The sequence below is a fragment of the Pleuronectes platessa genome, chromosome 15, assembly GCF_947347685.1.
Source record: "Pleuronectes platessa chromosome 15, fPlePla1.1, whole genome shotgun sequence".
In the NCBI taxonomy this organism is placed as follows: Eukaryota; Metazoa; Chordata; class Actinopteri; order Pleuronectiformes; family Pleuronectidae; genus Pleuronectes; species Pleuronectes platessa.
Genome location: NC_070640.1, coordinates 14,349,068 through 14,363,853, shown reverse-complemented (window position 1 = coordinate 14,363,853; position 14,786 = coordinate 14,349,068). Strand labels below are relative to the sequence as shown.

Sequence of the window (14,786 nt, the reverse complement as noted above, 5' to 3'; positions counted from 1 at the left end):
AGCCTGACTTCTCATGGGGTGAGCGTGAGTAAGTTGTTCATGCGCTACATATGACAAACCACATTACCGTCTGGCTAGCAGACAGGCTTAGCTAGGCCATCCCAGGGCCTGCAGCCAGTGACGCTCTGCAGCTGAGTTACCATGCTTACTCAAATATTCATAACTGGATGATGAAAGAATAAATAGTTTTCATGCGATACACTCGAGGTAAGCGTAAACAAAACTGTGCCCTCCATCATCATGCATCACCTTGTCTCCGCTCTGAAGGCTGCCAGTTGGAGTAATGGGCAGGACGGTTTGTTATGACACAGAGAGAATGATAAGCTATGACTCCCCGAAAGTTCGGCCAGTTCTTTGGAGGTTGTTTGGGTTTCACGGTGTAACTGTAAATGTTGTCGGCTGCAAGAAGAGCCCGGGAAGCAGAACATGTTTTTCAATGATTAATGAGCTGAAACATTGCCCTTGTTTCTTCTCGTTTAGGTGAGTTGGAGGGAGGCCGCCTGCGCCATACATCCCCTTCTCCAGAGTCTTCTTCTATACCATGAGCTCTGGCTCGGCCCAGGATGTGGCAGTCGAGCATTTCCTGCGTGACATAGAGAGGCGAAGCAAGCGGCTACACTGCGCTGTGATCGGATGCGAGGAGGAGCGACCCCGCAGCGACATGAACCTGCTGTATCGTAAGAGCCGTTTGGACTGGAGGCAGAGGGACCAAGAGGGAAGCAAAAAGAGGTGAGGAGGATCAGCTCACAGGAGCTCTGCATATATGGGATTACATTAGGGTTCAGTTCAGTGGGGATATAAACCTCTTAGCCGCCATGAATGAGTTTAATTTCAAAATCTTCATTCCAAACATAGTTCATGAAGTCAGAGGGGTTCGTCTGAAGAGTCGCGGGTGAATTTGCATAACAGCAGCTCTTAATGAAGTTAATATGTTCTGCAGATGAGATAAACTATTTTAATGCCAGCCGAAGTGTCAGAGAGCAGAAAGGAGCCCAAACCACTGAAAAATTAGGAATTAAATTGAGCTGTTGCCTCATTCGTCTCACTGCAAATCTTATTATTTTTGTATTAAGTAATGTAGTAAGAGGGTCTGATGAGTCCACCTATTTACACTTTAATGGTTTTCGAGAGGTATTTAACAAAGACACAAACGTTTCTTTACAATTCTGTAAGAACTGCAGATTTCCAACAGAAAGAGAGTGAATTAAAGCACCAGGCCTACATTGAGTTTTCAGTGCATATGTAGGAACAATAGGAAGAGCAGTCATTGAAGCTCAGCTTGAAAGCAGTGGTGAAAAGTACATTTACTCAGACCTTGTACTTGTACTTTACTTGAGTTGTTCATACTTATGCCACTAATGAATATTTTCTGTCGCTATAGATTCTAGCTGCTTTTAAAGTAAGCTTTTCCTTTTTTTAGAACTTAACCAGTGGCTCCCAATTTTGCTTTGTGGCCTATGCATTTTAAGCAGATCCACCAAATATAAAATTCCCCTTTAACTTCTCAAATGTTTTTTTTTTTTATTTTGAAATAAAAACACCACGTCTTGCTGTGTAGGCAATTTATTTATTTACTTATTGTAACCTTTAGTATTTTTAAAGAAATGTAAAAAAAAATTAAGAAATTGTACTTTTAGCTTAACTCATCTGAACAGTTCCTTTATTGTGTTTTATTATGTTATTGTTTTGGTGGATGTCTGTCAGTGCATGTCTGTATCTTCTTTTTTATCTTCATGGCCTGAACCAAAGTGCCTTAGGGATTGGTACAGTTGTATTGTAACAAAGTAAAATGTTCCAATATGTCACATAAAAAGCAAAGATTACACAAAAGACAAAATCAATTAAAATGTTTGTAGCAGAACCTGGCCTCCCCACTAATCCCACTCCCTGTGACCATTCTGAGGGGAACTGAACCACTGGACATAACACTTAACAACTACTGACACTGACCAACTGGAACAATAACGTGCTCCTCATTTTTTTTACTATGGATACTTTGTAACAGTTAATCAGCAACCTAACCTCATCCCAGAATGTCTCATAGAAAAGTGTGTTTGCGCCCGAATGCCTGATCTCGTGCATTTGAGCGTGTGTTTGGGGGACAGAGGTGCAATGTTCAAAAGTGAGTCCTATAACCTATAAGTCACCTAATTCTACACTGTGTGTGGGGCTGTTTGTGGCACAGAGGAGAGGGAGAACGTCAAGGAGAACAATTCAGCCAGTTTTGAAGCGAGTTCCAGTTCTTTCTGACTCCCAGCTGTAAATGGAGGCCCCTTGTGTTGGCGGCTGAGATCAATGTCGTGGCAGCATCAAGCCAGTGGAGGTGTAGGGCAGCGAGTGGGACACGATGAGCGCTGCAAGCAGAGGTGAGAGGGGCCCGAGCAGCAGAGGTGAGAGGCAGGACATGACCGGTGATGATTGCGAACAGAGCCGGGTCAGGGATGAAACCGCACAGGGGACGAAAGGATTGAAACCAAATGGACTCGAGGCAGGACCGGGAGCGAGGGAGGTGAGGAGGGGGCCATGGAAGCAGTATGAAGGGCATCGGTGCTCAGGAGAAAAATCACACATTTAAAGCTTTGGATAGGTGAGTTTTGAGAGTTTTAAAAATAGATTGTTTCTTCTGGCACTAATACAGGCAGGCAGACGATTCCCAGCAGTGGCAACTGGTGGAAGAAAACCTTGACGCAAGCTCAGGTTTTATTAATTCTTGCACAGAATGATGAGACCAGTGTGAATGGACTGGTGTGTGTGTGTGTGTGTGTGTGTGTGTGTGTGTGTGTGTGTGTGTGTGTGTGTGTGTGTGTGTGTGTGTGCGTGTCTTGCAAATCCCTTTTTAATACGGTTCAGTAATTAATATTCAATTTGAAGAAGAGAGATGAATTAAAGACAAATGACTATTCATTTGTTTCATTATATGCATGTAAATTGCAACAGCGTTCAATAATGTAAATAAAAGACTGATTAAATAGAAAGTTATTAAAAAACAATGAAAGTAATAAATGAAGTTGATAGATCATCATATGGAAAATAAATAAGATTCCACAAACTTGTTTTACATTTTTTTTAATTTTATATAATAAAAACATATTTTAGTTTGGAGCCTCTTATTTAATTATCTGTTGAAAAATGAATATTTGTCAAGTCAAACCTTATCCCTGGCAACAGCTTGGCTGTAATAAAGTCAGTCACACTAAGCCCTGTGATGTTAGCGCTGGGTAGAAGAGGGGTGCAAGAAATGTAGGAAGTGCAGCTCTATCTTCATAGTGGTTTGCATACAGACAAAATCATTTTCAAGAAGATAAAAGATTTCTGTGGAATGTATTACTTAATGCAATGCACACTGGGAAGTATTGTACATGCACATAAGCAAACAGTGTTTGGGCATTCAGTCAGCCAGAGTCATGGTTTTTAGTTCCATTCCAAGATTCTCCTCCTTTATATCCCTTCTTCATGCATACAGTTAATAGGGTAAACACAATGTATGCTTACAGTAAAACCACTGAAGATATAATACGGAATTTGTTGGATCCAAACATCTTAATCACATGTCAAGCACTTCAAGACCTTCAAAACCTGCTCAGTTTATGTAGGAGGGTTTGGTGAGCTACAGTCATTGCAGCTGAATGTGAACGTGATCATCATCGTGTTGGCTCACTGTCATGAACAAGAAAATAGGTCGTCACACAAATTAAAACTTTAAAGTCAATTTCCATGATTAATTCTTGATTTCCAGGCAGACAAAGTGGAGTATTGTCTTGTTATGGAAGCTTCAGGAAGTTCCAATCTGTGTGCAGATCTACTGATAAGGGCTTATTTTAGTCAATGCTGTAGGGGCACCTACAACCGTGTGTCACATGCTGGTGAATAAAACTACAAGCATACTATTTGAAGCATCAATAGACAAGGCTTGTGCTTCACTGCTTTGATTCAAACGTCCAAGCAGATCTGATTTTTTTATTTAATTTTACAAAATAAGAATCGGATCAGTTTAAATAAAGACAACCTATTACTTCAGGCAATCAATTAGTGTCATGTACCATGTCAGAAATGTCTGAAAAGTCCAACAGAATGAGGACAGATACACACTCAATGTCAGCTACGCGACCTTTAACTCATCTGAAACTTTAAACACCCACAACTTTACTGCTCCGATTTCCCCTTAAACCAAGATACTCTTACAGATACTCTCATTCAGCTCTGTAAAAAACATAACCTACTCTTGAACTTTGCCCCAAAAAGATAAATTAGAAATGGGACATTAGTTGCTAGAGGCAGTCTAAGCTTAAGTCAATTTCCTCCATATATAAACAAAGAGATACCAAAGATGTTCATCAAGGGGCTACAGAGGAGCAGCTGGTACCTACATAATCTAATGATGTACATTCCTCTTTGCTACTGTCTGGTGCTTGTTAGGATGAATATGAAACCTTCATCCCATAGACAGAAAATAGTGTGTCCATCCATTATCTATAGCATTAGTCTTTTGATAGGCAAGAGCTTGGGTACACCTAGGACAGGTCGGAAGTCTCTTGCTGAGCCAACACACGGAGACAACAACCATTCTCTTCTATGGTCAATTTAGAGACTCCAGTTAACCTAAGCTGCACGTCTTTGAGCTGAGGCTTGGAGCCGGAGCACCCCAAGGCAAAATCCACACTGAGAGGCCCATTTGAAATGAAGCAAGAAAAGAGCGGGGGAAACTCCCGAGAAGTATTTTTGATCATCATGAAATGTTTTGTTTAGGATTAAAATAACATATCAGGTCATGTGACGCTCAGGGTCTTCTATAGTAAGTAATCAACACCTTCTGAATCAGCAACTCATCCTGTCATCCAAAAGAAGATTGATAAAACACTTGTATCTCTCCCTCAGCATTGTGTGAAGGACAATGTAGCTCCCAGCCAATTAATAGTTTCACATACAACAACCTTATTATCCCTGTTATTGTTGGATTCAACAAACAGGATGTTATTTGTGGGATTTTGAGATGCTGTTAAGTGGATTTTGTTACTTTCAGAATGAGCCAGGCGAACAGTTAACCCTCTGTTCCCAGGCTTTATGCTAAGCTAAGATAACCCACTTCTGAATACATTTTTTTTATCAAACAGACAGATTTGACAGTGGTGGGGATCTTCTTATCTAAGAAACAAAAGAATCGTATTTTTTTAAATGTTCAAACGATTTGAAGCAACAAGAAAGAGAAGTGAACAGAAGGTTGAGGATCCAGTGCTTTTGAACAGCTGAGTGTTAGTTTGAAGAAGTTCAAATTTCTCCCTGAGAAGAAGTGAGAAAAGAAACAGAGCACTTCAAGGTGCTGGAAGGAACTGCTCAGCCTCTGTTCTGGCCTAAATCTGGCCCTTTAGTATCTGTGTCGATCGTGAGGAGTCACAAGTACATCTCCACAGGCGTTCAAGGGCACAAACATTCTTATAAAGATGCAAACACTGTCTGTTGCTGCACCAAACATGTGTTCAAGACACACAAACTGTCTCACACAGGAGGACGGAAATAGGGTCCTCTGTGTTTACCATGATGAGCAGCCCCAGCGCTAATGCTGCCCCGATTTGTTGACTGCAAATTGTTTTCTCCCGTGCTTCACTGTGTCACAGGGGATGCAACTGATCTAAAAGAGTGCTTCATGACCCATAGTCATATGGTGTCATTGTGCGCTGGGATGAATCACTTACACACAGCAATCACACATTTGGTGCTATTTAATCACACACTCTGAAACACAATTTCTCGCAGCGTCAAACGTTTAGACAGATGTGGATACGCAGATGTGTCTCTGCTGGGATATGTTCAACACAAACTTGGATCATAAATCAGACTCACAAAGCTGTAATTTCCTCCTGCAATAATGCAGTGAGTTTTTTTTTTTATAGTATTTTCCATCTCAGAAGAAAATACTTTTTGTTTTCTCTCCTCTGACATTCTGCCTAAATACAGTGAGTTCACAGTAGCCTTGTTAATGAAAAGGTCCGGTGTCCAGCGACAGTAAATGGACCCTGTCCGACCCGTGTTGGCTTAAAGGCCACAGGGACTTATTTTGTGTCTGTGTGAAGTGAAGCAGTGCATGTTTGGGTTTAGGGAACACGGCAGGTCATCAAACCTCACATGTCAACAAACAGCACCACTGACGCTGACGCCTGAACTGTGCTCTACTTCACACTGTCAGCCACTAAGCACGTTTTATTTTATTCCGGCTTACTGGCCATGAATTCAATTTCAGGTTTATTCAGGTCATTCCAGCCATATCTGTAAAATAACGACTTTGTGTGTCTCTGGACCCGTGTGCACAACAGTTAATAGTTAGTTTATAATCATAAAGTTCAATCAAGTGCATGAGTTATAATAATTTGATTTTTGATTGAGCGATTTTCGCTGGAAGTTCTAGGATTTTATGATTTCTAATACCCTTCAACATTCATTGTTCATTTAGCTGTAAACTAATAATCAATGTTGCTCTTCATTTTTTTTCCGTACACACATGTGTGGGACTACTCAGGTTACTGGTGCATGTGGATCTGATGATGGAATTAAATGCATGTACTTTATTATGTTTATGCCCTATAGGGAAATTACATTTCAACTGTTTCAATTTAGTGATACACTGCAATTTCTGTCGCATTTCCTCTCTGTCAGTTTTATTAATTGTTGTGGGAGCTCGTGTCATTGAAGATTTCAAAGACAAACTATCAAAGAAAGGAAAATCACAACTGTGCCCATGGTAACGGATGAAATGCTTCTGGCGGAAACAGACTGCAGATGTGGGTTGAGGATGTAAAGATATAAATAAGGGAATTCCAGCAGCACTATGTGCTCAAAGAGTACTTTGTTTATGACAGGGGAATTGATTTCCTAATTGAATGTGTTTGAAGGGGAAGCAGATGTGGAGGAATTCAGATGGAAGGATATGTGGATGCAAAAGATGGAGGAGCCTCCAGGGCTTTCCCTTTGGCCATGAAAAACCTGCAAGCCTTTCTTTATTGAAAAAGCAATGTTTCAAGTTCAACAGAGTGGAGGAGGGAGCTTGATATAAAGGTTACTACATGAATGCTTTTTTTCACTTCGCTATAATTTCCTCATGCTTCCATATTTTTCCTCTTTCCATTCCCAACTACATTTCCAAATTGCAGCTCCACCCAAAACGACCCCTCAGCTACCGTTGGTAAAGTCCGCGACTTGGCTTCTTTCCGCCGACATTTCCGGATGGGTTTCATGACCATGCCGGCCTCCCAGGACCTGTCCCCTCACTCCTGTGCCTCTGCCATGGCGCCGCGCTCGCAGTCCTGCCACGCCGTCGGCGCTGGGGACACGAGTCTAGACAACGACGATTACTCTGACACCCAGTCCCAGCACGGTGGCCGCTGCCCCCCAGCCAAACCCAAACGTCATCCAAGCACTCGCCTCACCTCGTCATCCGCCGACAGCAGAGGACACCCTGAGACGCCACCACCCACTCGCTCACAGTCCAAACACTCAGAGAAGAAAAACGGTAAGAAATGTGTTTTCAGGTGCCTATTCTGCAGAGAGAATGATCTCTTTTCTTGACTTGCTTTCTTGTTTTTGATCGTACAGCCATGAAGAAGTCTGACTCTGGAGAGATTGGACCCAAAAAGGTGCCTCCTTTAAAGCCCAAGAGAAGTCCCAGCACCCAGCTTACCTTCGACACCCCTCCTCCACGCGTGCCTCCTTCTGCCACATCCCTGCCTTTCCAGGCAACAGACTCTCAGATTCAGAGGGGAGACAGGGATGATGAACCAGTCTATATAGAGATGGTGGGCCAGGTGTTCACCAGAGACACCCAGACAGCCACCCCCCACCCCGTCACCCCGGTGGCCACCACACCAGATTCTGACTCGGACCAGAGTGAGGCCATATATGAGGAGATGAAATACCCTTCGCAAGAGGACCGAAATTCCCATCGACATCTCCCTCCAAAACACGAGAAACTTAAAAACTCCAAACACTACCACGTTACCCCCTCCTCCACCAGCAGCTCCTCCTCTTTGCCGCGCCCCTCCTCTTCTTCTCCCTCGTACTCCAAACCCAAAGCTACCGTGTCGATCTCTCATTCATCTCCTCTGCCTTCCTCCGCATCCTCCACCCCCATCCCGCAGGTCCTCTCCACCAGTCCACACACGCCGCGTGCTCCCACTCCTTACCTGCTGCAAGGGAGTAAATCCGAGTCAGAGGCAAACACCAAGATCCCGGCTCCTTTCCCCAATCTCCTGCAGCACCGGCCCCCGCTGCTCGCCTTCCCTCAGCCTGCAGCTGCCTCCAGCGGGGTCGGGGTGCAAAACAAAGGGTCTGCCTCTGGTAAAATGGGAACTCAAACCTCCAGTGCGACCACACAAGCCAGCCTCTCCTCATCATCCTCTTCTAATCTTCCTATATCACTGTCGGGCTCCAAGGACTCTTCGGGAGGAAGTTCACAGCAGGATAAACACAACAGAGACGCCCAGTTGGGTCCAGCTCCCGGACTGAGAGCCAGGAGTCATTCGACGCCCCTGCCTCCTTCCTCCAAATCCACATCCCCTTTCTCCCATCACCACCACCACCCGCACCATCGACCCTCACACTACCATCACTATCGCAAGCCAGAGAGGGGAGACTCCCCAGCCCCCATCAAGGACAGCTCTCAGACTTCCAAACAGTCCACCGCCCAGACCCAAACCTCAAGTACAGGCAAGGAGGGCAAGTCTGTTAGCTTCCTGTTGAAATCCGATAAAGGAGAGAGGGATAAGGATAGGGACAGGGACAGGGACAAGGACAGGGACAGGGACAGGGACAGGGACCGAGACAGGGACAGAGACAGGGTTAGAGACAGTCACAGGGAGAGAGACGGTCACAGGGAGAGAGATGGTCACAGGGAGAGAGACGGTCACAGGGAGAGAGACGGTCACAGGGAGAGAGACAGTCACAGGGAGAGAGACAGTCACAGGGACAGAGACAGTCACAGGGAGAGAGACAGAGACAAGGAGAAAGACAAGGATAGAGACAGGGACAGAGATAAGGAGAGAGAGAGAGAAAGGGATCGGGATAGGGACGGAGGGCCTCACTCCTTACCGATCGAATGCCTCACTGCCAGTAGCAGCCAAACATCTCAAAGCAACACCAGCTCAACCCCAACGCCGTTATCCTCATCCCAGCGTCCTCATTCTCGCCCTCATCTTCGCTCTCACACGCCGCACAGCCTGCCAGCGTACAAGCCCCCCTCCTCAGACAGCCCCCTGCTGTGGACCTACCCCTCTGGTGGCTTCCGGAGGCCGCCGGCTTACGAGAGCCTGAGAGGAAGCTCTCAGACACCGTCGCTGCATCAGCCCTTGAGTCTCACCGGCATAGGTGAAAGACCCTCCAAGAGTAATGGAGGGTCTGCGTCCCACCATTCAAAAGCTGGCTTCATGCCATGGGACAGCAGTGCCAGCTTAACCGCGGACGAGGGGTCTTACTGGCCTATGCATAGGAAACTGTCCTTCAGCCACGGGAGCAGAGAAACAGAGAGTAAGTCAGAGGTCATTTTGAAAACAGTCTACAGACTCCTCATTGGAAAAAAAAAACAGGCTTATAAAAGCTATTCTAATTATTTGATATATTAATTCTGTTCATCCCCTCTGTCTCAGAGGATGAAGGGCGTGCATGGAATGGAAGTGCCGATGCCTTGTTAAGGATGGATAAAGAGGAGCTGGAGCTGGGGCTGGGGTCGGGGTCTCGTGGAGGCCACTCAGGCATCCCAGTCCACTTCAGTGGCGCCACCAGCAGGGCCCTCGGTCACAGTGAGTCCTTGGCTGGTGTTGATAACAGCCTGGGATTCAGAGCCCTGCCCAGATTAGGGCTGCCTCTTCCCTGCCAGACATTCCCCGCCTGTCGCAATGGAGGTAATGTTCATAATGTTTTACTCACGGCTTCTAACCACAGCATCCTATTCAGAGAGGGAGCTACATCTGTGGATTTACATGGGCTGCCTCTGCTGCAGTGTTGATTTTAAACTGGCTTTTAACTCCAAGAATCCTCTCCTCTCCTCACTCCTCCGGTAATGAAGTTATTCTGGAATCTCTGTGTCTCTTTTTCCGCACTCATGCCTTTCTGCAGAGACAGAGAAACACATCTGAAAACCAGAGCAGTAACTTTCCTTAAAGCAGAGCCAGTAAAAGTGGTGTTCCATAAACAGACCCACGTCCCTGCACACACACATTTCATGAGCCCTGCTCCCATTTCATGATGTTTACCTGTGTTGGCCAAACCTAGAGTAAAACTCTGTCATATGGGTTTATTGCACACACAGATTGGTATTTATATTACAGGTAAGCCTTCACAACCTGATATTACATGGATGTTTAAAGCAGTCAGTGTAACTCCCCTATATACACTGAACATTCAAATTACTTATTTTTACCATTTAAATAACCAGTTTATATTTTATTGTGGTTTACTTCACTGTGGAATTTTGCATTAGGCTCATGTCCAATAAATATAATGAAAATCTGTGCAAGGGAGAATATAACATACCCAGTTGACGATGGACATATGACTGTCAAGTAGTTAAAATAAGATGCGTGCAAACAGAGGAAAAGTTATATGCCACTACTAGCAGTCACAACGTGTAACGTTTGTTTCCGTACAGAAGTGGGGCGGCTGGGCCGCTCCTCCTCTGCTGCTGGAGTGAGACATGTGGGTGGAGGAGATGTCCAGAGACAGAGCAGTCTACCAGCACGAGAAGCCCTGAATCAGGTGAATATGCAGTGTAATATCCAGCCTCATAACTATAGACTCTATTAACGTTATTCATGGTCGATATGGGAGTGAACATTTATATTGTTCTCATTATTACTTTGCTTCCTGATACAGACACTGCTCCTGCAGCTCTATTTATAGCTTGTAGATATGTCCTCTGAGCAAAATAAGGCTCTGGCCTGCCTCAAAAGTATGAGAGCTGCAGAGGCACATGACATGGGCCAATATGTAACAAGTAACTGAGGCAGTGGATGAGAGACCATGCAGTGCTGTGTTTTGTTGAGATGTGCTGCAGTCTTCCAGCAGTGCACTTTGCCCCGATTCTGGCTGCATAGCAAGTGCTGACGCAGTTTAAGTGTGCTGCAGAGACTGTCTGCATGCGTCTGGTTGACCCTCCCTCAACCTGTGAGATATGAAGCAACGCTGCATCCTGCTGGCTGTCCAGGGCCACTGCAGGTTTATTCAACATGTTAGGAATGATTGTCACGATGTGCAGCTCTGCAGTGATCTTTCAGGTTACTTTAAATCTCTTATATCACGAAAAGTGTCATGCATTCACCTTCTTGACTTTTTCGCAGCTGCACGGTCTCGCCCAGCCACAAGCGCCCTGCAGTCCCAGCAGTCCTAGCGTGTCTCGGCAGCAGCATCAGCTTCAGCTCCACCAGCAGCAGCTTCAGTTAAAGCAGCAGCTCCAACAGCTTCAGCAACAGCACCACCTGCAGCTGCAGTTCCAGCAGCTCGCCCAGCTGGCCCAGGGACAGCCTCATGTCAGCGGAGGCACCACCCAATCCACAATGCAGAGCCAGAGAGACGGCAAGCTGCTGGAAGTCATAGAGCGTAAACGCTGCCTGTGCAAAGAGATCAAGGCCCACAGGCGCCCTGACAAAAGCTTGTGCAAGCAGGACAGCATGCCCATCCTCCCTAGCTGGAGACGGACACCTGAGCCTCGTAAGACTGGCACGCCACCCTGCCAGAGGCCGCAAGCCGTCGTGTGGGACACTGCTATCTGAGGCGAAAAGGACAGCCTAGAAAGAATGTTACAGAATACACAAAAAAGACCGATGCGCAAAAGATGAATGAACAATCAATAAGAGATGGGTTAAAATGGGTTTGGTAAGAGGAATACTCCTGAGATGATTGGTGGTGAGATGATTGCCACAGAGGAAAAATGATTTTGGACGAAGTAGAAGAAATTTGTTGTGTGTTATAAAGAAAATGAGAACAGTAATGACGATTACTGGAGACTCATTTGGAAAAACAAATAAAAAAGGCTGATAAAAGAGGTGAAGAAAAACCGGTCTTACAATCAGATTAATTAATTTCTTACCCAAATGATTTGTACTTGCTCTCTACTACTGTATGTACTCAGTTGTTCTAATTGCCAACGATATTTGCCAACCAACACCAGTGCTATTGCTACAAAGTGACTAACTAACTAAACAATAACGGCTGGGGTCTGCTCTGAGATTGGTGTTGCCAAATTTCCTCCTGACTACTTGAGACATGAGAATCATGTATTTTCCTCCAGCACACAGTCGTCCAAACACACTGCTCTGTGGATGAGAAAAGGCCAGACTCGTTGACAAGTTATCGAAGTGTTTCTTGAAATCGTGAATGCATATGAGATGTCTTAATAGATTGTCATTGTGGATGCAAATAATCATCACCGAGGAGTAAAAGCTACCTACTGTATCTGTTTGCATATTTGTAATGTATCTATTTACTTTCTCAACGTTTCTGCAATTTTATAGCAATATGCTCCCAGTGCTGGAGCACCATGATTAAAACTTGTGTCAACTAGCCGAACATACATATCTAAGACTTGAATAAGTCATATTTACTGTGTCATTCTCTGCATGTCACAATAGACATACAGTATTGTAAAAAAAAAGATAATATATATATGTGTAGAGATGATCATGTCAGACTTTTACATACAGCATTCTTCACTATGATAAAATCATGTGGTTGTACAAAAACATGTTGCTTGGGGTATCATTGTGAAAAACAGTGGTGTGACAGATGGCACATCACGTGCAGTCCAGTCCAACATACAGTAGGTAGACATCAATGGTACAAAAATCCTCATCACTCATGCTTATACCCACAGTTGCACATTAGTGATTGTTCCTCCACACAGAACAACAAGCACTGACACCCATCAACACAGACTGTACAACATGGTGCAACTGATAAGACTGTGAGTATTGATCACCTCAAACAGAATGCTGGAACAATCTGCACAAAAACATGGTATACGCTTAGGAGGAATTAAACCCTAATGTACTGTAAATAGATATGTACAACTGGATTGAAAATGTAGCAGTTATTTCCATTTTCATACTTGTAATCAGTACATATAATGTAGCATATACTGTATAAACATAACTTTGTCCACTCGTTTTTTCTAAAAAGAATTAAGTACTTTATCTGCTGCAGCCACTCCATGCATTATATATAGTTCGACTAATAAACAGTAAGCCCTCTAAAAGAAAGGTACAGTCCCACAGTTGTTTATTTAAATTTATGCAAGATTCCCTTTAAGATGTGTTATTGTTTTATCTATGTCTTTTTTTCTACATTCACTTTTATTTATGTACAGATTTATTTTTCCTTTTCTTTTTTAAATACTTTGCTGCTATCTTGAACTACTGGTGTTGTTCGTTCAACGACATGGTGTTACCACGAGAAACATTTATTACTATAGTGCATATTGTTACATATTTGTTTTACTTCTGAAAGCCACATGAACTGGAATTTGTATCTTGAAGAGTGAGCCCTTCTGTAATAGTATTAAGGCACTTGAATGTCTCTTGGTTGTTGTTGTTTGATGATAGTTATGGCACCAAACTGTACAGTACAGTACACCCCGTGAAAAGACGACCTATCTAAATGTTTGAGAGTCACTGCTTGGCCTTTTGTTTGAGTTCCACCTGCTTGTGTTTGACAGTCGAGGGTATTCAGGCTGAGTCCATTTTCAAACAAACACAGGCCAGGTTGATGGAAATGGGCAAGTGCAATGCATGCAGAGATTCCTTATACTGAAAAGTTTCCAGACGATGCTCATAATTGTGCCCAGTTTAATTTCAGATACCAAGTGATCATCTTACCATGATTCCTTTTCACTGACGGATGTGGAACCTGAGGTATCATCTCCTGAGATAGTTTACAGAAGCCGTTGATTTTGTGTGTCTACTAAACGGTGGCCATTATATGAGTGCCATACTATATTGATATGGTGAGATACGGTGTACCTTGGAAATCACTGTAGTGCTATATTTGCATTGATATTGTCATTAAAATAAATTTTATATAATGAACTTTACACAACAAACAAGATTTTGTGCATATGTTTGTGCCTCGTGTTGCTTTACAGTGGAAAGGGTGTGAGTGTGGACATGATGTTCCCTCTGCACTTCTGCAGCTTGTGCTGCAACTCCACCCAGTTTCCAAGTGAGGGCGCTACTTTCACCCACTGTTGCTGCTGGTGTGGCTTTGCACAGTCACTGCTTCAGGAGCCTGTAGCGTACGAAATATGTATATACAGAGGCAGAGCATTAGACGAAGGCTCCATTTATATGTTTGAATTTGAAACAGTCACATTATAGAGTTACTACTATACGACAAAAACTTAGCACCACATATTTGATCATAACCGAAAGTAAAATACAACTAGTTGTACCTTTTTAGCTCAGTAGCTTTGGATATGATGCCACTGCAAAATTGTTATTTGGGAAAGGTGATGAAGAAAGTGTTGCAGTTTTTCCATATATGAGATAATAATCACATCAGTTTAAATATATATATATTTTTTCATTTCCTTTCTTAAGAGTTTAATTCTCATTTATAATATCAAACAAACTGTCAGCCTTCAGTCTGACCCATGCATGATGGCACACTTAATTCTGGATTTCAATTACGGAAAAATGAGATAACTAACAACGCCCCTGCGATTATTCTGATTCCAGGACAGATAATTGAGTACAGTGAGGGGGGGGGGGGGGGGGGGGGGCGGCTGACAGGCACATTATGGAGGAACATCAGAC

The 14,786-nt window shown here is 43.8% G+C and overlaps 1 protein-coding gene across 1 annotated transcript; it reads left to right on the top strand.

Moving 5' to 3' along the window:
• The first annotated feature begins 494 nt into the window (after positions 1-494).
• Positions 495-13,992, top strand: LOC128457142 (neuronal tyrosine-phosphorylated phosphoinositide-3-kinase adapter 1). The gene is made up of 7 exons (XM_053441694.1): positions 495-729; positions 7,143-7,501; positions 7,585-8,825; positions 8,973-9,510; positions 9,630-9,884; positions 10,631-10,737; positions 11,319-13,992. Exons 1-7 carry the CDS (start codon positions 542-544, stop codon positions 11,748-11,750), a joined length of 3,120 nt encoding a protein of 1,039 aa, XP_053297669.1. The 5' UTR covers positions 495-541; the 3' UTR covers positions 11,751-13,992.
• Positions 13,993-14,786: the final 794 nt, after the last annotated feature.

What these genes read in the sequence shown, in the direction of transcription:
- LOC128457142 (XM_053441694.1), top strand. Translation starts at nt 542, where the DNA reads ATGAGCTCTGGCTCGGCCCAGGATGTGGCAGTCGAGCATTTCCTGCGT. An exon ending in CAAGAGGGAAGCAAAAAGAG is followed by an intron (nt 730 to 7,142) that starts GTGAGGAGGATC and finishes TCCAAATTGCAG; the next exon opens with CTCCACCCAAAACGACCCCT. An exon ending in CGGGAGCAGAGAAACAGAGA is followed by an intron (nt 9,511 to 9,629) that starts GTAAGTCAGAGG and finishes CCTCTGTCTCAG; the next exon opens with AGGATGAAGGGCGTGCATGG.